The sequence below is a fragment of the Vicugna pacos genome, chromosome 12, assembly GCF_048564905.1.
Source record: "Vicugna pacos chromosome 12, VicPac4, whole genome shotgun sequence".
NCBI classification, from domain to species: domain Eukaryota; kingdom Metazoa; phylum Chordata; class Mammalia; order Artiodactyla; family Camelidae; genus Vicugna; species Vicugna pacos.
The window spans coordinates 66,018,469-66,045,528 of record NC_132998.1 but is presented as its reverse complement, the minus strand read 5'-3'; the positions used below and the strand labels follow the sequence as shown (position 1 = coordinate 66,045,528).

The 27,060-nt window shown below is 56.9% G+C and overlaps 1 protein-coding gene across 9 annotated transcripts; it reads right to left on the bottom strand.

The window, feature by feature from the left end:
* Nucleotides 1–1,624: 1,624 nt before the first annotated feature.
* ZBED4 (zinc finger BED-type containing 4) lies at nucleotides 1,625–26,146 on the bottom strand. 9 transcript variants are annotated; one of them, XM_072973731.1, is made up of 6 exons: nucleotides 25,977–26,146; nucleotides 25,170–25,295; nucleotides 24,957–25,069; nucleotides 24,362–24,458; nucleotides 24,034–24,112; nucleotides 1,625–6,577 (listed from the first exon to the last, which is right to left on the bottom strand). In XM_072973731.1, exon 6 carries the CDS (start codon nucleotides 6,257–6,259, stop codon nucleotides 2,852–2,854), a length of 3,408 nt encoding a protein of 1,135 aa, XP_072829832.1. In that variant the 5' UTR covers nucleotides 6,260–6,577; nucleotides 24,034–24,112; nucleotides 24,362–24,458; nucleotides 24,957–25,069; nucleotides 25,170–25,295; nucleotides 25,977–26,146; the 3' UTR covers nucleotides 1,625–2,851. The 9 variants fall into 9 exon arrangements, with proteins under 9 accessions (XP_072829832.1, XP_072829833.1, XP_072829831.1 ...); XM_072973732.1 differs by lacking the exon at nucleotides 25,170–25,295 and adding an exon at nucleotides 12,702–12,828; XM_072973730.1 differs by lacking the exon at nucleotides 25,170–25,295.
* Between the last annotated feature and the right edge of the window lie 914 nt (nucleotides 26,147–27,060).

The window sequence follows — 27,060 nt, the reverse complement described above, 5'->3', positions numbered from 1 at the left end:
GCCGGAAGCCTCGGGGTCTGGCCTCCTGGCCCGAGGCTGGACAGGAAGGGCTGGGGACGCGGGGCCCCCTTCGTGAGAGCCTCTTCTCACTAGAAGGCCGGCGTGTCCCCGAAGCCTCAGAGGTGCTCTGACGTCTTCACAAATCGCTTCTTACAGAGACGCTTCCTCTGGCTCTGGCAGTTCTCGGGGGAGGCGGTCTAACCCAGCTGCTGCCTCACCGTCCGAAGTGGAAGGAAAGGGTGTCTTAATTTTAAATGACGCCCACTGCTTTGACCACACGCAGCAGGACTCACTCCCTGAAAGGGGACGGTTTCTGAGGCTCATGTGAGGGGTTTCTTAGAAGCAGCCTGCCCAAAGCGTCCTCGAGTGGCTGGGGTCTGGACGGGGCGTTGAGGCTGGAGCCCTGGGAACATGTTTGCAGCTACATGGATGGAGACGTCTGCATCAGCACCGGCTCGAGAGCACAGCACGCTGCGGGCCTGTGGCCCCGAGCACGCGCGCCTGGCCATCACTCAGGAGCCCGGGCCGGCTGACCAGGACTCAGGGCCCCAGCGGAGAACAGCAGCCTGAGGCCTAGAGCGTGAAAAACTGAAGAGGGAGATGTGCTAGAGGCCAGCAACCTTGCTCTGGAAAGGGCCCCACGGCGACCTGGGCGGCCCCTGGACCCGCAGTCTCCTCGTGGCTGCTCGGTCCTACAGGCAGCGCACATGCCAGCAGCAGCTGAGCCTGGAAAAACCGCTTAAAGCTCGGTGCCCCGATCCTGAGGACGCGGCCTTCCTGAAGAGCCCCAAGCCCTAAGTGTGCCCCACTGCCTCCTGCAGACCCTCCTTCCCAGCCCCACAGCTTACCAGACCGGGGCTGCCAGGCCCCTCCAGGCCACACGAGGCCAGCTGGGGCGGTGAGTGGGGGCCGGGGAGCCCTCAGCTGGGGCCAGGGCACACAGGCCCAAGGTCCCGGCCCCCTGTGGGGACCCCTGCCACGGAGACCTGTCTGAGGCGAACCCCTGGGGCATGAACAGAGACTCTGGCAGGAAAAAGTGCCTACACTTGTCCTAGGTGCGGCCACCCCTGCTGTGACCCAGTGGCCGAGCACTGTGGGTCAGTGGGCCCAGGAGCCTGCGGTGGGGTCAACCGAGCGTGGCCGTGGGCCTTGTGGGGCTGGAACTGCGTCAGCCCGCGGTGGGCCCAGGACCCTCAGCTCAGGACAGCATCAGCCGCAGCCCCTCGGCCTGCGGACATCTGTGAGGACTGAGCCCTGCACTGAAGTCCTCAAGTGAAGCTCCGCTCTGAACACACATTGGCACATGGGACCTGAGGGTCAGAGGAGCACAGAGCAGCTCCCTCCGCTGTCCCAGACCGGTGCTCCGAGCGGCCGCCCTAGGGACACAGGAGGGGCGTTCCCCCAGCCCGTGCGTCACTGCACTTGCTGCAGACACAGCACCTAGAGGTTCCCATCACGTTCCCGCCACGGTGAGAAGCGCCATGCGAGAACATCACCTCCTCCCCCGCGGCCGGGCGCAGCGACAACCCAAAGGTGGGCACGAGCGGCTTCTGCACGCGCTGGGCCCTAAGAGGAGGGCTGTTTTATTATCCTGAGAATAAAAAGCCAGTGTCCTCCAGCAGTAGAAAATTGCAAATAAAAAGTTTAATTTCAGAACTGAGTTCACCATTTATAAATACACTAAAACAGTCAATGCAAATTCAGGTTAATAATAGGTACAGTATTTTAACAAAATGACTCTTCCAAAAGGTCATAGGCAAATCAGTGATTTGTTTCACCCAGAATATTTAACTGGTTTGAAGTAAGAAAATGAACCCTTTTCTAAACGTTGAAGTAAAAACTCTGAAGACGCAGCACTGGTAAAAGAACCTGACAACCGACACTCCGTTCTGATGTCCGGGAGTCTAAATACCCCACTGATGGCTGGACCTTCCCTCGTATAAAAAGAAAGTCTAAACCCCTAAGGCTAGTCTTACAGCGGTCCTATGACAGTCTTCCGCCCTGTTAATAAACCGTCTCTTCTAAAAACAGTTTTATACAGAATTTGATCAAATCGGGGTTCAGTGCACAAGTTTCAAGGCAGCTGCACGGTGCGGAGCCGCCGAGTCAGAGGCCTGGACACTTAACAGCAGGACGCTGGAAACGTGTCGCCACGCGCACGGCTACACCACAGGCACCACCGGCGCTCACGCAGGAGGCCGGGCTGTGTCCAAGCTAGCGGACCTCGTGGCCCCCTGAGAGGGAGCACGCCCTGCACCGAGCCCGCTCGAGTGACGCGGCAGGAGGCGTCCGCGCGCAGCCCCGGCTCCAGACCTGAGCCGGCTGCAGCGAACCGCCCACTCCCGGATGGTCCCCGGCCCCGGCCCCCTTCCAGCCTGCAGCCCGACGGCCTGTGCGGCGGCTTCGGCTCCGCTGTCTCTCACAGGCTTTACCTGACAGCCGCAAAGCTGCTTTGTTGCAATTAAAGCAATTTAAAACTACAGTACAGTACCTGATTCGTGGTTTTTACACAATCGAGTAAAAAGTCTACAGAATAAAACTGCTTGTATCTTCTCGGCCATTCTAGTAAAACCGGTATCCCACCCCGACTTTTAAAAACACTTTACAGGTTTGAATGAAACCGAATCATCGCATTTCATAACTGACAAGACAGGCTGTATTTAATGGACGCCCTAAAACACACGCCGAGGTCCCTGGCCTGGAGGAAGAGGAGTAAGGCACGTGCAACGTCAGGGAGGGCTTGGGGGGCCTCAGTGTGGACCTGAGAGGGCCGGTCTGCTGTCCTGCGCAGCCCTGACCGGAGGAGCCACCAGCCCCAGCAGACACCCTGCCGGCGGCCCCGCCGTGCGTTTCAATACTGAAAGTAAATTAAGGGGAGGTTCACCTTCAGAAAGATAAGCTTTTCAAAATGCTCCATCATGAGCCTAGACTGGCCACAGCTGCCATTCTCGGTGGGCGTACTGAACAGCTTCTCCGAGGGGACGATGCTGGGGGGGCAGCCTAGGAACCGCACGGCCAAGGCAGACAGGCTGGGCCAGGCCGCCTTCTTCAGGTTCCAGTAGGCGAGCGGGTCGCAGCCGTGCTCCAGCACCTCCTCCTCCAGGTAGGCCAGCACCATGGCCTCGGGCACCCTGGGCGGCCCCCTGGGCTCGCTCCTTTTCACGGTGGCCATGAGAGACCACAGGCTCCCGTCTGCGGCCGAGTCCCTCCGTGGGGAGCCAGGCGTGGGCTCTGAGGTAGAATTCAGCATTTCCAGTTCCCTGATCAAGTCCTGCTTATACTGCTCAGCCTCCTCCTCGGAGAACAGAGAGGCTTTGTAGCGCGGGTCCAAGAGTGTGGCGAGCACGTAGCGGGGGTCGCGGAGGGTGGCGGACAGGCGGCCGGCCATGGCCTCCTGCAGGGACTTGAGCATGCTGTCGATGCCCATGGTCTCCTGGAACAGCATCTCCACCCTGCGGTTCAGGATATGCACCATGGGGATGACCTGGCTGAGCGTGGACACCTGGGCGCTCATCTCCCGGCTGGCGGCGTCGAAGGGCTTCAGGGCGTGGCACACAGACTGCATGACCTCCCACTGGTCGCTGCTAAGGAGTTCCCGGAAGTTGCACTCCACCGACAGCTCGCTGACTGCCCTCCTCTGCTCGATGAGCCGCTCCAGCATGTGGAAGGACGTGCCCCACCTGGACGGCACGTCCTGCAGCAGGTGGTGGGGAGGCAGCTCGTACTCCTTCTGCAGCTCGGCCAGCTTGGCCCTGGCCCGGGGAGAGCGCCTGATGCGCTCGCAAATCTTGCGGGCGGTGCTCAGCAGGCTCTGTACCATCCTCTGGCTTTTGATGGCCTCGCTGACGACGAGGTCGACCGTGTGGCTGAAGCACTGCACGCTGGAGCGCGCGCCCTCGTTCAGCGTCTTCCCAATGCTGGGGTTGTCAGTGACGGTGATGCCTACCTGGAGGCCGGTGGACGTCACCCAGGCCTCCCACCAACGCTCCAGCTGCTTCTGGACGCTGCTGCCGCTGTAGTCACAGTCGACCTGCGACACGTCCAGGAGCGCCGAGCAGTGGTGGTCCTCCCCGAGCGGCCGCGCCGCTGGCTCAAAGGTGACCCAGTGGGCGGTGAGGGTCAGGTACTCGCGGGTCTGGCTGCTCATCCAGATCCCGGACGTGAAGTGGACAACGCCGCTCTCCGCTGCCTGGAGGTGAGACATGACCGCGCGCTTCACGCGGTCATACATGCCGGGGATGGCGGTCCTGGAGAAGTAGGCGGGGGGGGGCAGCGAGTACTGCGGCGCCAGGTGCGCGAGCAGCCTGCTGAAGCCCACGCTGTCCACGAGCGAGTACGGCTGCAGGTCCAGGGCCATCATCTCTGCCACGAGACGCGTGATCTTCTTGGCGACCGGGTGAGAGTCGCAGAACCTCTCCGAGGTGTCGTCCTCCGGGGGGGGCCCCGTGGCCCCGGAGCTGGGGAGTGCCTGGCCACCCGTGGTGGAGGGCGGGGCAGCGGGGGCGTCGGGCTTCAGGGCGCCGCTGTGGAACCTCTGCAGGTGCCGCAGGAGGCAGCTGGTGCCCAGGTTGGTGGGTTTCTTGCCTCTGCTGATGGTCCGGCCACAGTGCAAGCACACGACCTTGGTGGGGTCTGCGGGGCAGGTGGAAAAGTGATTCCACAGCTTGGAGGTCTTCTTGCTGCTGACGGGAAACATGGCTGGACCGCTCCTGGTGACCACCGCGGGCAGGTCGGTCACCTTGGCGGCGGTGGTTTCTGCAGAAGCCAGGGTGGCATACGGAGAATTTGCCAGGCTGGTGCCCAGAAGACCCCTCTGGCTCCCGACCACGTCCGGGTGGCGCCGGTAGAGGTGCCGCATCAGACAGCTGGTGCCCACGTCACCCTTCTTCCCGCGACTGATGACGCAGGTGCAGTGCCTGCACACGGCCTTGAGGCTGTCGGTGGGCGCCAGCGAGAAGTGGTGCCACACTTCCGACTTGAGCCTCCGCATGACCTTCCTGTTCTGCTGGAACACGGCCCCCGCCTCGGGCGCGCGCGGGCTGGGCGCAGGGCCGCGCTCCTTCTCGGGAGAGGGTGCCAGGGAGGCCTCACCTGCATCGTCGGAGGACAGCGCGGCTGCGTCCTCCAGCAGCGCGTCTCTGGCGCTCAGGTGCGTGGGCAGGTCCTCTGGCAGCCGATCGGGGGAGGAGGACGCGGAAGGGGACTCGGGAACCAGCTTCCCCGGGGACGAGGACACGGAGTCGGGTTCTCCGTCCGGCGGCGGCAGTGCGGGCAGCAGGGTGGGTGGCGCTGAGTAGGGGGGTGGCACGGCTGCGCCCCCGCCATTCTCTCGCAGCACGATGGCGCGGTGTGCCCGCCACATGTGCCGGATCAGGCAGCTGGTGCCCAGGTCCTTCCCGTTCTTCCCGCGGCTGAACTCGTTCATGCAGTGAATGCACACGGCCTTGGAGCTGTCCAGCGGCGACAGGTAGAAGTGCTTCCAGACCGCAGACCTCCTCCGGGACCCCGACGTGCTCCTGGGGACGGGGAGGCTCCTCTCAGCCCCGCCGTCCGCCGCATCCTCGCTGTGGGGTGCAGGCAGGCGGGGAGGCAGCACCCCCAAGGCCTCTTCCCGGCCGTTCCTCTCAGACCCAGGCACGTCGGATGAGACCTCCTCAGAGGATACGGCGGACACAGATTCCTCTGTCGTGTGCTCGGGGGATGGCGTCTGAGAGGCCGCTTTCTGGGCTAGTTTGATGGGTGAGAGCAAGGGGCCCAGGTCTCCCGCAGTGGTGGCGGTGGGCGGGGGCCGCGGGGCGGGGCGGGGGCGGGGGGCCGGGGCACCCCCGCCGCCGGGCTCAGGCCCCGGCTCAGCCAGTGCCGTGGGGTGCGCCCTCCTCACGTGTCTCATGAGGCAGCTGGTGCTCAGGTCCTTCTCATTCTTGCCCCGGCTGAACTCCTTCATGCAGTAGGTGCAGATGGCCTTGGTGCTGTCGCGGGGGGAGATGAAGAAGTGTTTCCAGGCTGGCGACTTCTTCCTGGAGCCGGCGCCGCGGCCCGAGAGCAGGCTCTGCGCCACGGCCTCCATGGCCACGCTGTACAGGGTGCTGCTGTACTGCGAGAGCAGCGCCCCGTAGTCGTCCCCCCCGTCCGCCTGCTGCCCGTCCTCCAGGCCGTGACCAGGAAGCTGGCCATCGTCGTCCTCTTCTATTTTGAACTTAATTTTATTGGAAACGAACCCCCCGTCCCCTCCGGACCTAGTCTCCTGGTTATTCTCCATGACTGACCATAACTACTCGGCCGGCTTCAGGTGGGCAGGAAGTCAATCCACGTGCTCATCTGTGCCCCGCGGGTGCCCAGCTTCAGTTCTGTCAGAGTGACCCTATCTTCCGGGGTGTTTGTGAGTATGGCTGATTCTAGATCTTGCTGAGAAGCAGAGTCCAGAGTCCATGTCATCTCAGGGCGCAGAGCACAGCTCCCCCGGAGTCCGACCAGGCCACACTGCACGGTGTGGATGCGTGCCTACGCAGCAGGGGCCTGCCGGCCGTGGGGACAGGAGTCTGGTCATCCTGGCAGCACAGGGACCCGTCTGCGTCACCTGTAAGAGACCGAATCACGTGAGGCACGATCTAAGTCACACGTGTCCAGTCTGCACTGTGATGGGCACATCAGTCTCCACGTGCAGAGACATGACATGATGGTGAATTGAAATAGAAACCTTGCTCCTTGATTTTTTTACAATCCACTTACACCACGAAAATATCCTGAAAATGCAAAATAAGCAAAAACTAAAGGTATGAATTTAAATTCAAACAACCTGTTGGTAAGAGGGCCAGACAGCATAAAAGGGTTGCTGGGGGTAAGAACCTACGTGCTCGCCCTTCACGGTTACCAGCACAGCGACCTGTGGAGGGGACGGGCTCACGGGGTCACCCTGGTGTCCACCTCATGTCCACTGGGGTGGCTCAGCCCGGGGAAGGCCAATGAAGGGCCCGGATAACCTGCCTGGATGCAGTGCCAGCCGGCCTGTGCCCGGACATGCAGGGAGAAGCTTGGCCGCCCCGCCCTACCCGCGGGGACTCTGGCTGGTCCCTGACTGGGGCCACCTAGCTGCCCTCAGCAGGAGGCACCGCAGCCAGGACCCCGCGAATGAGCTGCCGGAGGAACTGCCACCTTAGGTCCTCAGGTCCGGTTCAAGCCACAGCACCCCCGCGGGGCTGCAGCAGCACCCCCCTGCAGGCGGGGCTGCAGCAGCACCCCCCTGCAGGCTGGGCTGCAGCAGGCAGGGTGGCCGGTGGGCCCCTGCGAGGGTGGGGTGGGGGGTGCACCCCACCCCCACCCACCACGCATCCCTGCCTGGCAACCGAGCGCAGCCTCATCCCCCTTCCTGCACCGCGTTCCCGGGACAGTGCGTGGGGCCCGCGGAGGGAGGGCCGAGCCTCCAGCGCCAAGTGAGGCATCCGGGGGCGGCGGCCATCCACCCACCCATGCCAGTGGCCCCCATGCAGGGCTGGGCCACAGCAGGGAGGTCACCCCAGGACTCGTTCCAAACCAGCGCGTTTCCAAAGTGAGGCAAAGGCGAGGACAAGAGCCTTCGAGGGACCCCACCCCCTCCTGTGGCTGCCGCTCCGCCACCTGAAGCAAGCGCAGGTGGTTTCGGGAAGAAAGCACCCCAAGTAACAAACCCCAGAGTTAAGCCAGATATTCAGGATCACAAACTAGCATATAAATAAGGCAGCACTACACATACAGGGAAACACCAGGCCCGAAAGCAGAAGCAGCAGGCGCCCAGCAAGGAGGCTGCACTCCCGGAGCTGCCGCGCGCAGGTACAAGATGGTCATGCGCAACAGTAGTTCCACAACGCCACCTGTAATTACACACTTCACACGTGTAATTACACATAGCTCTCAAAAATAAAATACAGAAGACAAACAAAAAAGCAGAAAGTAAGAGACTACAAAAATGAGCAGCAACCAAAGGTGCACAAACTGGGAACGCAGAGGTGCAGCCCCTCTTCTCTGTATCACACGTATCTGTGGAGGTAAACTCACAAGGACCCGCCAAAAGCTGCAAGAAGTAACGTGCGCATTTATAAAGTCAGGAGATACAAGCCTCGTATACATAGAGAAGAGTATTCCTTTAGTCATACAATAACTGAAAATGCAACGTTTTAAATTTCACATTTAACAGCGTACAATAATATAAAATATTTAGAGATACTTTTTAAAAATATGGACATCACATGTGCACTGGAAACTATGAAGCGTGCTGAGAGAAATCGGAGACCCACACAGACGGAGCTCACAAACTAGAAACCCAACGATGCCGTGATACCAGTATTGCCTGAACTGATCTCTCAAAACTCAACACAGCTTCAACCCAAATCCTAAAGCCCTCTTCTGCAGTAGCTGATGAGCAGGGGGCAAAATGTGCGGAAATACAAAGACCCGGGAACAAAGCTGCAATGACTTCTGCTCTGGCGCTGACGGGGGAATGCGGACCGGTCTGCCCCTCCCAGAGGGGCTGCCCCAGACAGCTGGCAAACCAGATGAAACTGTTTTATCACTGCTGCACTTCACAGATACTACGTTTCTCACAAACTGGAGGCTTGTGGCTGGCTGCGCTGCCGTGAGCACCTTTTAGCAACAGCGGCTTTTTAATTAAGGTGAGCAAGCAGTTTTTCAGACATGACGCTGTCGCACACTCAGGCTACAGCACAGCGTAAACCTCACCTTTCTGCACTGGGAAACCAACGTGCGTGCCACTGGCTTCCCCGCGGCAGCCCAGATCCGCCTCCAGCGCCACCTTCGAGGCTGGCCTACGTGTGCAAAGTGCTTCTCAGACAGGATGAGATGGGCGCGTGGACACTGACCAGGGCAGCCCCCAGAGTCCAGCTGCCACCACGCGGATTCAGGTTGCGGCTGAACACGTTCTGTGTGGGTGTGTGCGACCCACCCTCAAAGCACCAACGGAGAGAAGTGCCTGGGAGACCCCCCAGGACTGAGGACCGGCAGCAGCGTGAGCCCCCATGGAGTGCGGGGCCAGGCGGAGGCCTCGGGGCGCAGCCCCGGGCGCTCGGAGCAGAGGCTGCCCGGGAGCCGCCCTGACGAAGCCGAGGCCCAAACCCCAAGTGGGGCTGCTGACGGACTCACTGCGCCCTGGGGCAAGTCTCAGCGCTCAGCGGCGCGCGCCACCCTGCACCCAACAGTGACGTTCAAACCCAGACTACCAGACGTGCGGAAAAGCAGGAAAACGTTGCCTCCAACCAGGAAGGAACCACCAACAGAAACACGCAGCTCTGCACAGACGACGACATCAGGAGACGAGGGCAGTAAAGGGAATTACGAATACACCACACAGCGCGGGGAGCAAACGAAACAATGACCACGACAAGGAGAAAACGCAGGGAAGACCGGATGGGGTTTCCAGAAAGGGAGATACAGTGTTTGAAGTGCAAAATACATCAAGGTGCAGTTAACAGCAGTTTAAATAAAGCAAAAGACAATAATTTTGGAGACAGAATAGAAGTAAAGCAAGATGGAAAAGAAAAAAAAGAAAAACGTGTAACTTGTAACATCAAATGACACTACGAAGAGTAACGACAAGCCGCCAGAAGAGCGGTCCAGATCGGACTCGGGGTCACCGCCCAGCACACACAAGGACACCGCCAGCTCAGCCACAGAGCCGCCGGTGGGATGGGGACGGGCCCTGACAGACCCCTCCCCCAGGAGGGCCCGCAGATGGGCACACGTCGCCGCACAGGTGCACGTCCAGGCTGCGCTGAGACGCCGCGCGCACCCACCAGGACTGCTGTCACTGAAAGGGAGAGAGAACAAGTGCCGACCAGGACGTGGAGACGCTGGAGCCTCTGTGCACTGCTGAAGGGAGTTAGAAGCGGTGCGGCCGCGGTGGGGAAGTTAAGTGGTTTCTCACATGGAATTGAACGTACAAATGTACATGCGTGACTGGGACATTGTGCTGGACAGCAGACACTGGCACACTGTAACTGGGTCAACTGGTTTCTCAACAAGGTAAACGAACCATCGTATGACGCAGCAATTTCACTCCTAGGTATGACTCCAAAAGAACTGAAAACACCAATGCTCACAGCAGCAGCATCTGCAACAGTCAAAGGGCGGAAATGACCCACGTGTCCATCAACAGAGGAACGGGCGACGACACGTGGTCTGTGCACACATGGAAGATCATCAGCCTGAAGGAGGGAGGGAATCCTGACACAGGCTTCACGGATGAACCCTGAAGACATTACGCTCCGTGAAAGAAGCCGCTCACACAAGGACAAATACTTCTGAGGTCCCTAGAATAGGCAAATTCATAGAGAACGAAAACAGATTAAGGGGTTCCCAGGGGCTGGGGTAGGCAAGGAAGGGAAGTAACGCTTAACACGTGGACGGTCCTTCTGGGGTAACGGAAGGGTTTGGAAGCTGTGGTGACAGTTACACAGTATTTGTGAATGCACTTACCGTCACAGGTGTGTACGCTTAACAATGATTAAAATGGCAAATTTTATGCCGTGTATATTTTGCCATAATAAAATAATTAAAGTGAAAAAACACTTTCAGACAGCTGAGATGACTGAGCATCAGCACAGCTGAACCGCAAGAAACACTGCACTCATTTCTTCAGACAAAAGGAGTGATTCTGAACAGAAATTTAGATTCACAATAAAGAACACGGGAATGTTAAATATGCAGCCAAACATACAAAAGATGCACTTTTCTCATTTTTACCAATCTCTTCAAAAGATAACTGACTACTTACAGTAAAAATTATTCATTGGGAAGTTTATAACACAGGCACCACACCTGGAAGTAAAGTGTACAAGAAAAAAGCTCAAAAGTGCTTTTGAGAAGAAAAAAAGGAATTTCTTACAGCATAAATGACAGGGTGTAAATCCCTGGAGGAGGCTGTCAGTTAAAGATGCACTAAAGAGCACAGGACCATGAAGAAAATCCCAAATAAATAAAGCGAAGAGGTATACAGCTCAGAAGACAGAAGTGGAAATGAAAGAGACGAAGCATCCAAGTGTCGGAACAAGATGGCGAGAAGAAAGCAGCAAGACCAGGGAGGCCGCCACTGGGATCTTCGGGGCGCGGCGCCGTCCTGTGCCGCCTCCTGGACGCGGACACGCTGGGCGCCCGGGTGCCCTGTGCCAGCCGTGTCCCTCCCCTGGCCACAGGGTGCCCACGCTTCTGCCCGAGTGTGCGTGGCCTCACTGCTGGGTCCGGGGGGCTCTGTGCCCTGTGGAAGGCAGCCCTGCACCCGGCACACGCCCGCCCGGGGCTCGTCTTTTCATTCTCTTAGCAGTGTTTTCTGAAAGCAAGTGCTTTTCAATTTCAGTGAAGTTGTCTGCCAGCTTGTACGTTCACAGGTAAGACCATCCTTCTCAGCAAGGGCTGCCTTTGTAACTTTGCTGACTGTGTGTGTGTGTAGCCTATGCTCATGTAAAGACAGCAGCTGTTTATGTACATAAACATGACGTAAACTGTGTGTATGTCTATGCTTAGCAAACTGTACACTTTAAATAAGTGCAATTAATTGTACGTCATTTACACCCGACATGAAATAGTATGAAATACACACGTGTGCTGGTCTCTGCCCACAGCACCGACACAGGGCTCCTAAAACCCTTGTAATCTCCTGAGTGACACAATGTCCTCTGTGAGGTGAGCCCTGTGTGGCTCCGGGACCGGGGCTCACCACCAGAAAGACTGAACCATGCTCAGAAGCGGAACTTTCAGCTGCCCACCCCCGCATCCTCCAGGAAAGGCCAGAGACCGAGTGACTGAGGGATGGCATCCTCGTGGTGAACCCCAGGGCACAGGGCTTAGGGAACTTCTAGGTCAGGAGACACAACCTGGAGCCGGGAGGGTGGTCGCCCCGACTCCAGGGGGCAGGAGCTCCCACACTCCGGGCTCCCCCCAGCCCCCGCCCTGTGTGTCCTCTCCTGGCTGTTCAGCTGTGTCCTTTCTCATGTCCTCTGTAGATGACAACAGGACATGTAGGCACATGGCCCCGGAGCTGTGGGAGCCCCGATGTGCAGCCGGTTGGTCACACACACGGGTGGCAGCTGGGTTTGGTGTCTGCAGGGGGGCTGAACCCGGCTCCACGGCTGAGTCGCACTGATGGAGGCCCCGCTGGTGCTGGTGCGGGGGGGGGCACGGGCCGGTGCCACGGGGAAAGCAGCACCCTGTGAGGAGGCTGCCACGAGGGGAAGCAGGAGGGCGTCCACCCAAAAGAAGTCGTTTTCTCCGCAATGCAGGGATTGCCGCACTGCTTGTAAAAGTAAGACCGTCTACGTGCTGCCTGCAAAAACCACTTTAAACACAAACACGCAAAAAGAGGTTCACAGCGAAGGGATGGAGAGGCGTGGCCGACACTGACCAGAGGCACCCACAAAGTGACCGAGGGGCCAGTTCACCAGGTGTGCACCCACCTACCAGACCTCCCAAAGCTACGAAGCAAACCCGACAGACCTCCAGGGAGACTCGGCGGGTCCGCAAGTGCAGGTGGAGCTGCACCCACCTGCCCCCGAGCTAACGGTGGACAGAAATCAGTGAACGCGAGAGGAACGCTCAGCACCGTTACTAACCCTGACCTGACACTCATGGAGCGGCCCAAACAACAGCAGGACACGTGTTACTTACAAGTGGACACAAACATTCATCCAGATGGACTGCTCTCCAGAAAACAGACTTACGGTTGCCAAAGGGTAACGGGGCTGAGGCATAAATGGGGAGTCTGGGACTAGCAGGGGCACACCACCGCACGTGCAACAGACGAACAACAGGTCCGACCACACAGCACAGGGAACCGTATCCAGTGTCCTGCAGTGAACCGCAACAGAAAGGAACATGAAAGAACCTGCGTACGTACGTGTGCTGAATCACTGTGCTGCACACCAGACCCCAGCACGACACGTAACTCAACTACACGTCAATAAGAGAAAAGACTGTTCTCTGGACAATAAGGTAAACCTCAGTACATTTAAAAGAGCTAAAATCAAACGAGGAATGTCTCTGACAACAAGGGACTGGATGAGACATCAACCAGAGAATGGTGCCTGGAAAAACCCCAAGTACCTTCAGGTTAGTAACACTTGTGCAGTAAGCCAAGGAGAAAAGTGGCAACCAACAAGGGGAAAAGCAAAGCAAGTTTAATCCCGAAGTAAACGAGGGGAAGAAAACAGCAGCGAAAAGGCCTGAAACCAATGAAAGTGGCAGGCAGAAAAGGGGAGGGGGCCCATGAAACCAAACACCGGTTCTTTGCAAAGATCAGGAAAATCGACAAACATCTGCAGAGAGAAGACAAAAATCACCACACCAGGAATCAAAGGGGGGATCATCAGTACAGACCTCACAGCGCAAAAAGGTAACAAGGAAGCATATGAGCAACTTTGTAACAGCAAATTCAGCAGCTTAGCGGAAAAGGATAAATTCCTGGAGAGACACACATTACAGAAACTCACTGAAGAAGTGACAACCTAAACAGCCCGACATCTACTGTAAAAACTGAACTTGTAGTTGAAACCGTCCTGTAAAAACTTCTAGGCTTTGCTGGTGAATTCCACCAAACATTAAAGAAACAGAAGTACTGGTGAAGCAGAAACTCTTCCAGAAAATAAGGGAAGAACGACTTCCCCACTCTTGCTATTCGCGAAGTGGCGTTATCCTGACACCCAAATCGGCAGACGCAGTATCAGGAAAGAAGCAGACTCGTACCCCTACGATCACAGGAAAACCTTAACAAAACGTAGCAGGTTCCTAAAAACCTAACAAATCACGCTCAGCACTGTATTAAAGACAACACGCCATGAGGAAGTGGGGTTGACCACGAGGATAAATGCTTGGTTTAACATTAAAAAATCAAACAATACGGTTCACTCTATTAACAGAAAAGTAGGAAAACCATATGGTCCTGTCATTAGATGCAGACAAACATTTGACAACACTTCTGTTCCCATTCATGACCAAAGCTCCCAGCCAAGCAGACCTGGAGATGATCACACTAAGCGAAGCCAGTCAGACAGAGGCAAATACCGTATGATGTCACTTACATGCGGACTCTAAAAAAAGATACAGATTACCTTACTCACAAACCAGAATCCACTCACAGACAGAAAACAAACTTATGGTTACGGGGGGGGGGGGGCGGGCGGGGGGCATAAGTCAGGAGCTTGGGGTAGCAGATACAAACTACTACACATAAAACGACACACAGCAAGTCCTGCTGGACAGCACGAGTTCAGTGTCCTGTGGCCATCTGTAACAGAAAGAAGCCCGAGTGTGTGTGAGGCTGAACCACCCTGCTGGACACCTGCAACCGACACAACGTTACAAAGCAACTACACCGAAAAAAGGGAAAAGAACCCTACAGACCTCAAGCAAGATAAAAAGAAAAACAAAAAAGCTGCCGAAAACAAGAGAGAAAGCAGACCAACAAAAATCACAAGGGGTGGAGGGACATACTTAAAACACCAGTGGGATGGGATCAGCAAACCAGACTGGGGAATCCTGCAGGACAAACCGCCCGGTTCCTCTAACAAACGAATTACACCTGAATCCTGATTCAAATCAGCAAACTGCGTAACAGTTTTTTTGGACAGCGTGGGAAATTTCGATACTGAATTAACATTTGATAGTAAGTAATCATTCTTAGTTGATTAAAGTGTAGAAGTATTTTGGGTGAAACTTAAAAGAATCCCATCTCTTCATGACACTTAACTGCAGTATCTCCAGATACACCCGGCGTTTGCGTTAAAATAACCGCGTGGGGGACACAGACGGAAGAAGAGCCACGAGGCGGCACCTGTGGGGGGCGTGCGCGGGCCCACCCTGCGCGTCTCCCTGACACGTTACAACGCTTCCGTGAGAAGCACCTTCAGAATAAAACAACAGGATAGATCGCTGATTTTTCAAGAGGAGCAATGTAAACTGGGAGACAAAGAAACACTATCTTCAAGGTTACGGGAAAAAAAAGCCGAACCAGAATTCAGTACTCAGCAAAAATATTCCTGCAGGAATTAATATGAAATAAAAAATACTGCTGGACAAATCACACACGACGTGTGGCCAGGTGACCTGAACTGGAGGAAACGCACGCACACTCGTCAGGCGGGGACAGTCCCAAGGGGAAGTTCAGCGATGCACTAGGAACAACCAGAGCGTCGGACACAGGAGCCGCCGGTGTGGCGACAGGCGGGGGCCCGGTGTGCCCAGCGCTACCAGAGGGCCTCTGCTTCCACGTCGCATCAGTGGAATCAACTAAGAACCACAGATACACGCTCCCCCCTACACGCGTATGTGGATAAAAACCCTGAGTTCACGCCGATACCTCCAATTTCACTCCAACATCACTGCACTATCCTAGCCTCCCTTTTCCCAAATCTGTAACTTCCTTCCCCAACAGTGAGATTTGGTTCCCACTGGCCTTAAAAGATTGACTCATGGCTCAGTCCTACAATATTCAGAAAGCAGACTCGGAGCGCTAGCCGAGACCACCAAGGAGAACAAGAGATACACGCTTACAAGCTTTTGTCTTTGGGTCTGAGGGTATATAAGCAAGAGTTCCTCGGGTCAGTTTTCCCTCTGAAGCGCAGCTGTTTTATTCATTTGAACTACAGCCAGGTTCATCGTTTTGGTTGGTAATACGGCACAGAACTAGATGAGCAAAACCAGTCTCATGGACAATACCAACAAGACAAGATGGACAAGGTGTTTCCTTGACTCCAAAATATAAGCCAAAAATATAAGGACAAACCAAGAAAATACACAAGGCCCAGGTGGTATCAGAGCTGTACAGGCGGAGAAAGAGGGCAGCCCCGGGCACGTGAAACACTGATAGTCCCGAAGTGGCCGCCAGGTGCTCCCTGGGCGCTGCTGAAACCCGAGGCGCTCTCTGCCCAGCACCAAAGCAGACACGCCAGGGTTCCAAGGTGGCGGCCAGCGAGGCTGGAGCAGAGCCACCCAGCCCGAGTTTCCCTCCAGGGCAAAGACCCACATTAGAGAGAAACTGCTGGGAAGAGGACTCTGAACTAAGGAGCTCAGGGACAAAAGAAACAGGTGAGGAAGGGCAGAGAGGGGAGGGGAGGCCCCAGAGAGCAAGCCGCTGCTCAGATCCCCGGGAAAGCCCGCTCCCAGGCACGGCTGGCCTGAGCTGGGCCTGCACTGCGGGAACAGCCCCGTCCCGGGGCTCCTGTTGAAAACAAACGGCTGCGCTTTGGCAGCATCACAGCTGCCTCACCAGTGGGTCAGTAAGGGCCTGGCCGAAGGCTGAGAAGACCTGGGGAACGCGCTGTCGATGGGGAGCTTGCAAAAGCTGACAGGTCCCCAGGGCAACAGACATGCGTGTGCGGGAGGAGCCCGGGAGGACCTGAGGGCCCCTCCCTCCGGCTGGCCTTGAAGACGCCCTTCCAAGCAGACGGTGAAGGCCTGGCCCCGCCCCCGCCCCGCCCCCCGCCGAGAAGGCAGAGGCATCTGCTCTCAGCATTGAAAGAAGTCGCTGACACTAAGCTAGCCAAGCAGAGCCCTAAGTGGCCAGACGCTACGAGGAAAAAGAGACTTTCCAGAATTCATCCAGGAAAGCCACTAACAAAGCAGGCAAAAACAAAACAAAACAAAAGCCTGACAATAACAAGAGAGAGAGGGAAATTCACCAAAAAACAGAAAGATGACGAGACAGGTAGCAAAGCAGGAAAGTAGAGCCCACCCGCAGGGGAGAAGCAACGGCTGTCCCTGAGGGCGCCCAGGGGTTGGACTTACTGGACAAGGACTTCGCACCAGCCTCTGTGAATACGCGGGAAGAACTGAAGGAGACCGCGCAGGAAGAAGAAACTGCAGGTAAGCAGGACAGAGTCTCACCACGTAGGACACCACAGAGAGAAAAGTCACGGAAGAGAACCGTCTATGGAATTAGACACTGCGAAGCTGAAATGCAAAACTGCAACGAGGAATTCCCCGGAGGGGCTGGGCAGCCGGCAGAAGGAAGGACCAGCAAACCCGAAAGCAGGTCAGCTAGACAGGAGACAGGAGGTCAGCAGGGGCAAGGACAAGGGAGGCTGACGGCTCTCTGAGCCACGCGGACTGACAGGCGTCCGCACCGCGCCCCAGCGGCGGCCGGCTCTCAGGCTCGAGGCTGCGCATGGCGCCACTTTGGTACAGACCACAGAACCAGCGTTGTCAACCATCGAAGAACTGAAACTGTACAGATACACCCTTCGGCCAGAATGGAGTTAATATGAAACAGAAGAGAAATCAGTAAATGTCTTAAAATAATAACGTTTCTAAATACCACGGGCCAAACAGGAAGCACAAGGGAAGTCAGAAACTATCTGCATCGGGATGGAGACAGAGACACAACACACCGCGGCACACGAGCCACAGCACACACGGCGCCGAGGGAGGGGTCTGCGGCTTTAAGCACCTGCACTAGGGGAGAGAGGTCTCACAGCCACCCAGGCATTCACCTTCAGGCGAAAAACAAAGACAGAAGCAAAACCTAGGGAAAGAACGCCAAGCCAAGGCAGAGAAAAGCAAGCGGCAAAAATCAGTGGCTATTAACACACAGAAAACACAGAAGCGAGGCACACCTTTACTGAAACTCAAAGTTGGTTCTTTGAAAACAGGGACAAAACGGACCGATCCTTAGCTGGGTCAGCAGGGGAAAGAGACATGGACTGCAAGACGCGGGAGCACTGTCGCCGATGCCTCGGGAACGAAATGCAGCTGAGAGCACCATGAACGGTTTTCCCCAGCAAAGTCAGCAGCGTAGGTGACACGGAAGAATTCCCAGAAAGTAACAAAAATCACCAAAGTGATTCAAGAAGTAATAAAAATCAGAATAAACCTGCAACAAGTAAAGACTTTGAACTAGTAACTTAAAACCTTCTCATGAAGAAAAACACAGCCCCAGGTCCCAGATGGCTTCACTGGTGAACTTTACCAAACATCCGCTGAGATGATACCAGTTCTCCACAGACTCTGAAAGAGGACAGGAGTGCTTTCCAGTTTATTCTAAGAGGCCAGTGTCACCCTGGTGCCGAAGCCAGGGACAGAACAAGAAAACTACAAACCAACATTCCTAGAGACGTAGTGAAAAACGTAAAAATGGAAGCTGCCACGTCTTCAATAGCGGATAAAGACCACAGCAGAGGGGGCGTGATGGAATCGGGAGAAGTCCGCCTCAGTCTTCTCTCCTCCTTGAATGTCAGAGACGCTAGTCTCAGATAAGAGAACGTGGCAGACAGAACAATGGGTCCCATATTCGCAGGGTGATAATGAAGAAGCCCATGCGCCAACCCTCCGACGTGTGACTGTGTGGGCGACGCAGCAAAGGACAGCCGTCAGCAAGGATGAGAGGGAACTGAGGTTGCCGGCCCAGGGGAAGGGCAAGTGGGCCCGCCGTTATCACGGGCACCTTTAAAAGTGGGTGGAAGAGGCAGAAGGACCAAGGTGCTGACTGGGGGCTCCCACCGCCCCAAAGTGAGGCGATCTGAACTAAGAAAGGGTCGTGATGGTGATACGTTAAAACTCATCCAGTACGTTACCTCTGTGAGTCCTTGACACCAAAATAAAACCTTCAACTGGTCAGCTTTGGGGGATGACAGGAAAATGGCTGGCTATTTTGGAAAATGGTAAATAAGGAGCCAGAACCGAGCACGTGCCTTCAGCTTCCCCCGCATGCAGCGGTGCCGGGCAGCCGGGAGCGGGTGAGGACAGGGCCCCCGGGCTCACAGCGGTGACTGACCGGGACGTCCGTGTCCCACCGCACTCTCCGAGCCGACACCGAGCCCACACACCCGCAGCTACCTGCGTCAGCGGGACCTTCACCAGGCGCCTGGGTCGGGGGACACAGCCCCCCGGGAAGGAGTCTTACCAGAGGCCAAACCCAGGCCGGATCAGGCCTTGGATCCCACCACCGACTGACAGGAAACCAAGACAGCGAGACACGTCAAACCACCTGGGCAGGCCCCGATCCACAGACTCCAGACCGAGCCCGGGGCCACCGGCCAGCGGCGCGGCTTCCTCTGCACGGAGGTGGGTGATGGACGCCCGCAGGGAAGGCCGAGGCGTCACACAAGACACAGGCAGAACTTAAGTATCAGCCACAAACCATGAAGGAAAGGAAGTACCTGCGCTCAGAGTAAGAGGTGTGACTGGGACAGGACACGTGGGCGGGTGCCAGTGACAGCAAGCTTGACCTCTCGACCCAGGAACGGTCGCGGACGCGCCCGCCTGTGACGACTCGCCGAGTCGTAAACGTCGGTGTCTCTGCTGCTTGACTGTTTTTGCACACACTACTTCAGAATCATAGGTAACAACCACGTTTCTACTTCAGGAAAAAATGCTGCCATTCGCACTAGCAGCCTGATAGTAGGGAAAATAATTTTTCTACTATTTTAACACCAATTAAGAAATGAAAGCAAAAGGCATTTCAGCTTTCGTCTTCAAACCAGCAAAGGATTACATTCCTGTGGCACTTCTGGTAACTATGTGTGTGTGAATAACCGTTTGGTTTTGGCCACCTACCCCAACACTCCGGAGATGACCCTCTGGCCTTGAAAGATGAGGGTTATGTACTGACCGAGCACCCAGAAGCAGTTACTCCACGGTTCTGATACTCCAGCAAATAAAAACCAGTCTAAAGGTAAAATCAATCAGTGTGGATATAAAATAGGGCAATCAGTGACCATAAGTGGACCAGAACCCTCGAGGACAAACCTGTTCAGTCTCCCCGTGTCCACGCTGCGCGTAGGACCTGGTCCGCCAGGGGCAGAAGGGTGCCCACCTCCCTCAGCCCCACCCATCTCTGGACACCTGGAGGCCCATCTGAAAACCAGCACCACAGCCGCTAAGAAAACACGGCTACCCTCAGAGTGCGCAGCCGCCCTGAACTAGGACTTGAGACTGAGGGGGAGGAGGAGGAGAGGCAGTAAGGAGAGATCCAAAGCTAAAGCTTCTGGAACTCAGTTTACGTTTTTCAGTTTCAAAGACAAAAACATCTAAGCGTGAAGACAGCTAGTCAGAGGACCCTTTCCGCGGGCTAGAAAGAACAAAGAGCATGGGATACTCTCAATTTTAGACGTATTCTAACTTGTTATTTTTTATGTAAAGAATTAAAGAAACACCTTCCAAACTACTGTGATGCGGAGTGAGAAGCAGAGCACGACATCCTGCCAGCCATGTGCCTGGTGCCCCCTGCGGCGTGGTCCCACTCTGTGGACCCCAAGAGATGAGGGAGATCGGCCCTCGCTGAGCACCTCCACGCCAGGCACCAGATAGACTCACTTTTCACAGTCAGGTTGAAGCATGTCAAGAAGCTACGTACGTCAAGACAGCAGGTCTCGCTGGATCAGCCTGGCAGAGACCAAAGGCCGGGGAGCTGGGGAACACCTTCCAAAGTCACGTGCACCCACAGCCGGGCCGAACCCCGCCCCGACACCCGCCCAGGACTGCCACGTCCACAAGCCGCCGAAGAAAAGAGCCAGGTACACAGGCGCAGCGGGCCCAGCGCTGGCTACAGCCCAGGAAAGACGGGAGAGCACAAGGGGCTGCAGGCCTGCGTGGGCGCCGGGCTTCGCAGGAGAGCGAGACGGCGGCAGAGCGCTGGCTGTACCTTTTATATCATTTTGACTTTGAGGCACGTGACTCTTGTACATTAAGATTTTAAAAATTCCAAATCAGAAACAGATAAACCTAATTGTTTATCAAATGGGGAAGTAACTGCAGACAAAAGAGTTTGCCAAGGGGCTTTAAAGCACAGGACTTTATTCATCCTAACTATTCATCCTGAGCAGAATACTTACCGAAGACAAACAGAACCTAATGACAAACAACCACTTTAAACTCCGCGAAGTGATCTTGCCAGCAGCAGTAACACGACACTGCAACCTTACCTACTTTACGTGTAGTTAGGCATGAAACAACCCAACGGCACGAAGAATCAAAATTTTCAGGTAAGAAAATGATACAAATTATAAAAATCAAAGAAGTTAAGTGAGACTGCAGATTTTTAAGTCTGTACTGCGAACACGGTGTGCGTCCCAGCTCCGTCCCGCGGACGAGCACAACTGCGGCCTCCGGCCACCCTTCTGCGCTGAAAGAGGGCAGAGCGCCCTGGGACGTGCGGGCGCGGGGCCAGGAAAGGCTGGGAAGGTGCCAGAAGGAGTGCCCCTGGCCGGTGCTGCCATGGCTCCGCGTGCCCGCCGGTCAGGCGTGACCATCTGGACACCGAAAACAAACCACAAGACTCGAGCAGCTTACGATGTAATGAATGAGTAAAATCTACACTGACATTCAAAGAAGAAAAAGGAAAAATAAAACGCCTGCTCCAAGGAGGGGATGTTACAGTTGCTCCCCGGACAAGCGGTGAGAAAGGGAGAGAACTCAGCGTGGGTCCTGCCCTCCCAGACTGTCACGGAAACGGGAGACGCGGGCAGAAAACGCTCGGGTGCTGGGAGGCGGCGCAGTCCAGGAGGACGGCGTGGCACCGTGCCCACCCCAGGGCGGCTAGGACTGGGGCAACTGCCGCTCGTTGCCCGACCCGAGTCCGTGGAGGGCCGGTGCCCCAACCTGCTGCCTTGTTCAAGGGCCAGCTGTAAATGACAAAGCAGCGAACAATCCAGAACACAGGACGTTTGCAAGACTACTGGCCCAGGCTCTCCCGGGCGGTGGGAGGGGAGGTCTTGCTCCAGAATAGCAGAGACTAAAGGGACAAGCAGTGTAGCGACCTCACCCAGGTTCTGGTCTGGAAAACAGCTGACGAACACACGGGACTCTGTGGCCCGAGAGCTACGAGGGATTGCTGTTCATCTCGCCCACAGCCGTCCTGCTGGTTACAGAGAACTCCCCCGCCTTCTCTCTGGAGAAAGGGACACTCGGGTGAAGCACAGTGACATCTGTGACCCTCTCAGAAAACGATCAGAAGCACCAGCTGGCAGAGGGTGGCCGTCACCCAACGTCGTGACAAGCGCTCCACCTTGGGGCAGTGCGGAGAGGCCACGGACCACCCCTCCAACCCTCCGTAACGCAGCCTTCCAAGCCCCAAAGCGTCTCTGTCTTCGCTCAGCGTCCACGTGTGCCCCGGGGGCCGTGGCCGCACGCCTGGTTGCTCCACCCTGGACAGCAGTCTTCTGCCACATCAGCAGGTCTGGTCCACATCTGAGAGGCACTGCCATATTCCAGAGGTGGTAACGGCATCACCGGCCTCAAAGACAGAAGTTCCAGTGAGACTGACCGCATTCCCACACAGAAAGTGCCCCCTGGGCCGGGCTTGGCAGCGACGGACACCTGCAGAGCGCTAGCCCTCACAAACCCAGAACCAGAGCCACTTCCATGAGATGGGGGGCACAGTGATCAGGCCACCCTGGAAACAGCACATTCTTGAGCAGGCCAACAGACTCCGTCAAGGTCAGCTGGTCCCTGCTTTACCCCTGAAATGTCCTGGGTCACAGATCAGGGCTACTTGGGTTGTTCTGCTCAGTCTCTTTGAGGGTCCCCTTTACCAGGCAGCAGCACCCTGCCCCTACCTTCTCCCCCGATCCCTGACACGTCTGAAACTGCTACTGCAGCTGGAAGCTGCTAGGAGGGTCTTTAAAGTGTCCTCTTCCTTCCAGAATGTGGAATGCGGCCTGGGACAGAGTAAGCGGGGCCATCTCCAACAGCACACAGCGCCCGGCACTGCTCTGCCTCTGAGGTGCGGTTCAGCTGGCGGTGGCTGTGGATAAAAGCTCAGCCCCTCAGGTGACATCCGTGGAGCAGTGAAGCAGGACCAGCAGGTGGAGCGCAGGGCCCCTGGCCAAAGGGCTGGGCCCTCCCCGCACTCATCAAGGAGCCAGCACACAGAGCATGCCCCGTGGGCCAGCAGGGGATGCCCCAGCCCGGCCTACCTGGAATCAGTGGTTTCTACCAGACACAGACTATGCCGGGAGGGAGCTGGGCACAGCTGCTCAAAGACCTTAACCTGAAGGAGGGCAGAAACCAAGCAGAGTGTGCGCCTCACCGAGGGCTGGGGAGGGGGATTCACGGGACACAGGCTCCAGCAGGGGGGCCAGCCTCTCCACTGCGCTGAGCTTCCCGCTCAGGGCCTTCACTCCGTCGCCCCAGACCCTAAATGGCTGGGCTCTAATGTCCGCTACCTTTAATGTCCTATTGGACCTCAATTCTCAAACTGTCCAGCCCCTCTGCCTGCCTGCCTGTGTTCTTCCTCAGGGTATGGTTATCCTGGCCATCACTACGGAAGTCCTCCCCGCGGCAGGGAGAAGGGCGCCAAGTGCAGAGCGGGAGGAGGGAGGAGCGAGGGCCTCACTCAGTCAGGCACCTCCGCCTCTCCTGGTCCCTCTGCCTCTCCTGGTCCCTCTGCCTCAGAGTCAGGGGCATGAGAACAAAGGACTTTTATTCCTAACACTGCCTTCCAGGATTTCAGCTACTAAGAGCACATCAAATAATGAGCGAGGAAGGGATCTAAAATACTCCAGAACGAAGAGAAAGCCAGGCATTGACCAAGAGGGTAAGGGAGAGGGCAGCAAAGATGAGGATGCAGGGGGCCAGGCCGCGGGAAGGAGGCTGACGGGGAGGTTGTGTGCCGCAACCCATGCTCGGAAGGGGGGCCAGAGCCCAGTCCGCAGGGCACTGAGGGGCAAACTGGGACTTTTTTATGTAGCTCAATTCAGTGCAACACAAAACATAAGTGCGACCAATGGTTCCTATAACTTACGTCAGGTCCTGAAATTTAAATAGTGCCTTAAATATCAAATAGTAATTACAAGAACGACAGTAACTGACTCAGTGGCGTGTTTTGTGCAGAGAAGCTCAGAAGGAATGCTGGTGGGGGCGAGTCAGACGGGCCTCTGACCAACCATCCAAGGCTCCTCACTCCGCCAGCACTGTGCCCAGCAGTCACCCACCTGCCTCCTTCCCCTCGCAAGGCAGGCCTCACACTGGAGGGAAGAGCAGACCAGAGCTCAGATAACAAAGGAGCTGCAAACAGGAAAAGAAAAAGCTCAAACACAAAGTGAGGATAAGGACGGCACTGACCACGATCACTGCTTGTCACGCTCGGGCAGCTGCATCTCCCAGTCCTGGTCACTCTCCAAGTTCTACGCCGGATGGGGATCTGAAACACGGACACACACTTCCTTCACTATGTACATACTGCATCAGGGCCTTTGCACACACAGAATTCAATCAATGACCCTAATAATTTACTTAAAACCTTTCACAATGTGTCAGGAACATTCTTCGCAGAGACTGAGTTACTCATGAGCCTCGTCATGTGTGGTGACATTAAAAACAGAGCAGAATTTTCATGTCCAAAAACATCAGGAATTAACAAGAACAGCGGGGGGTGCCATCAAGTAATCACCTGTGATGTGGCCTAAAAGTCTGAGCTTTCTTCCGATACAGGAGATTAGCTTCTTGAAGATTCGCAGAATCACTTTTAACTTGTGCTAGATCTTTTCCTGAGAAAATGTAAATCATGACAAGCAGACATAATGTTTTAGGATTACAGGAAGTGTGCACCCCTGCATGGACAGCCCAGTGGGAACCCTCAGAGCACAGCCAAACTGTTGTAAGCAGTTTCCTCTTACAAGATAACTTTGTATGAAAACTAGTTCATAATAGAAATTTGCCTTATTCAGAGCCCTTTTAAAAAACTTTAAACAAATCCTCCCTGGTCCCCTAAGTTTGTCACCATGGTATAGGGAAAGCATCAAAAATTAATATTTCTATTTAAAGTTACAAGGATGCACCTGCTTTAGCAAACTGGCCTTGTTAAAGTCTGAAGTGGATTTTTTTAAAACTATGGACTTGATCTGATCAGAGTTAATTTCAAAACAAATAACTTTCCTTTTTTTCTTCTTTTTTTACAAACATGAGGATGCCAACAAGCCTCTTCTGATGTCTCAGCTAGGCAGGGACGTGCTTCCAGAGAGGCGCATGTGTTTACTGAAACTCACCCAAAACACAAGCAGAGTGAGGGGGCAGGCAATTCTCTTAAGCAATGCGGGTGGTGTGGGTCACAGAAAAAGGACAAAAGAGGATACACAAACGATTCCATCTTTACTTGAGTCTAGAAAAACCACAAATGGAAAAACATTTGAAATCATGCTTTGCAATTTGACTCATATTTTTACTAATTAAATTTGACTGGGTCATACTCAGAAACGTACACAATAACTAAAACGCCTCAGAAGCATATAGCAATAAGGAACTCATGTGCTTCTTAAGACATATGGCCCTTGGCTGTCTCTTCCTGGAAGTGCGCTGAAGACGAAATATGTACCTAGAGAAAAATCCTAAAAACATCATCTGTAAGGGAATTCGCTGCGGTGGCGGGCGGGGTGGGGGCGCAAAGGACTTCAGGAAAGACGCTCGATGAGCACCTGTCCGCCTGGCCTCGACCCCACCCCAGGACCTGTCTTCTCAGCGTCTCCGGCCGCCCGGCCCGTCCGCGCGCACCGGCTCCCGCGTGGTCAGCCCGCAGACTGCACGCGGGCGCGGGCACTGCTGCCTCGGCGCCCCTCCCCGAGCCTCGGCGGCCCGCGCACCGTCCGGTCCCCGAGGCTGCAGCGGGGGCAGAGGTCCGCACCAACTTTGCACCACTTCAGGCGTTTCCTCCACCAAGCCCCGCGGCCCGGAAAACGCGCCCGGTTGCGCTCGCCCGGCGGGGCCCGCCGCGCGCCAGCTGTCAGCCGGGGCCGGGGCGGGGGTCGCGGGGCCGGCCCGCGCTCAGGCTCGGCGGCCGAGTCGGGCGGCCCGGGCGGGGTCCCGGCGACGGGAGGCCGCGCCCCCGGCCCCCAACCCGCGGCCGGCGCAGGCGATTTCGCGGCAGCCCCGCTCCCCGCCCTCCGCGACCCCCGCCCCCCGCCCCCGCGGCCCGGGCGCCCGCGACCCCGGACCCCGCGGCGCGCCAGGACGGCCGGGCCCCAGGCGCGCGCTCGCGGCTGAGGCAGAGCCGGCGCCGGCCGCGCACTCACCGCGGGCGCCGGGCGTGGGTGCTTCGGAGCGGCTGCGGACGACGGCGGCGCAGGCGGACGCGCTCCCATTCATTAGCCGCGGCTTTGTCTGCCCCCGCGCCCCTCCCGCCGCCGCGGCCGCCGCCGCCGCCCGCCCGCGACGCCGCCGGACGCTGCACCCCTCCCAGGGCCCCGCGCGGCGTGGGGCGGGGCGTGGGGCGGGGCCTGCTCGCGCATGCGCACTTCCCGGGCGCCGGCCCGCCCCGGGGCCAGGCCAGACCGGCTGCTTGAGGGGGCGAGACGCTGCTGACGGGGCGGACCCGGGCTGACCGCGCAGGCGCAGTCCCGCCCCGGGCCTTGCGGGCCAACTACGCAGGCGCACTCCTTGACCTGGCGGGGGGGGGGGGCTGGTGCGGGCCGACCACGCAGGCGCACTCCCCGCGCGCCGGCCCCGCCCGCACTCTGGTCCAGCCGAACAGCTCGGCCGCTGATTTCGCCCGCTGATTGTGACCCCCAGCCCTGCAGGGCCGACCGCGCAGGCGCAGTCCCCGCCCCCTGGTCCGGCCGGCGCAGCTGCTAGGGGGTCCGGAGGTGCTGCCGGGGCGGGTGACGGCGGAGTTCCCGGTGTCTCGGCTGCTGGCCGCGGGCCGGCCGCGCACTTGCCGGGGTGCCAAGCGCTCGGCGCCACGGGCGCTCGGTTCTGCCGGCAGGTGGCCTGGCCGGCCGGGGAGCACCAGGAGCCGCGAGCCTGGCTTACCTGGAAACGGCGCTGAGTGTCCTTGACGCGCAAGGGCTCCGGAGGGCTCTGGGCAAGGTGCTGGGTGCACTTAAGCCCTTAAGTCTAAGGCGATAAGGTGCCGCCACGCGCGCCCTCGTTCGCTGTAGAACAGGGATTAAAGCTTAACCCCGTGGGGGCCGGGGGAAGAGAGACCCTTTCTCTGCAGAGGCTGGCGCCGGGGTGGCCTCGGGCTGGCGGGCGGTGGCTTCCGAGCAGCCACTCGGGTAGAGGCCCAGCGGCAGCAGGTGCGGACCCCACGGAAGTCGGGCCTCCTTCGGTATATGTAAGACATCCGGACGTTTGGTGTAGTTTCCTAATAGAAATTTC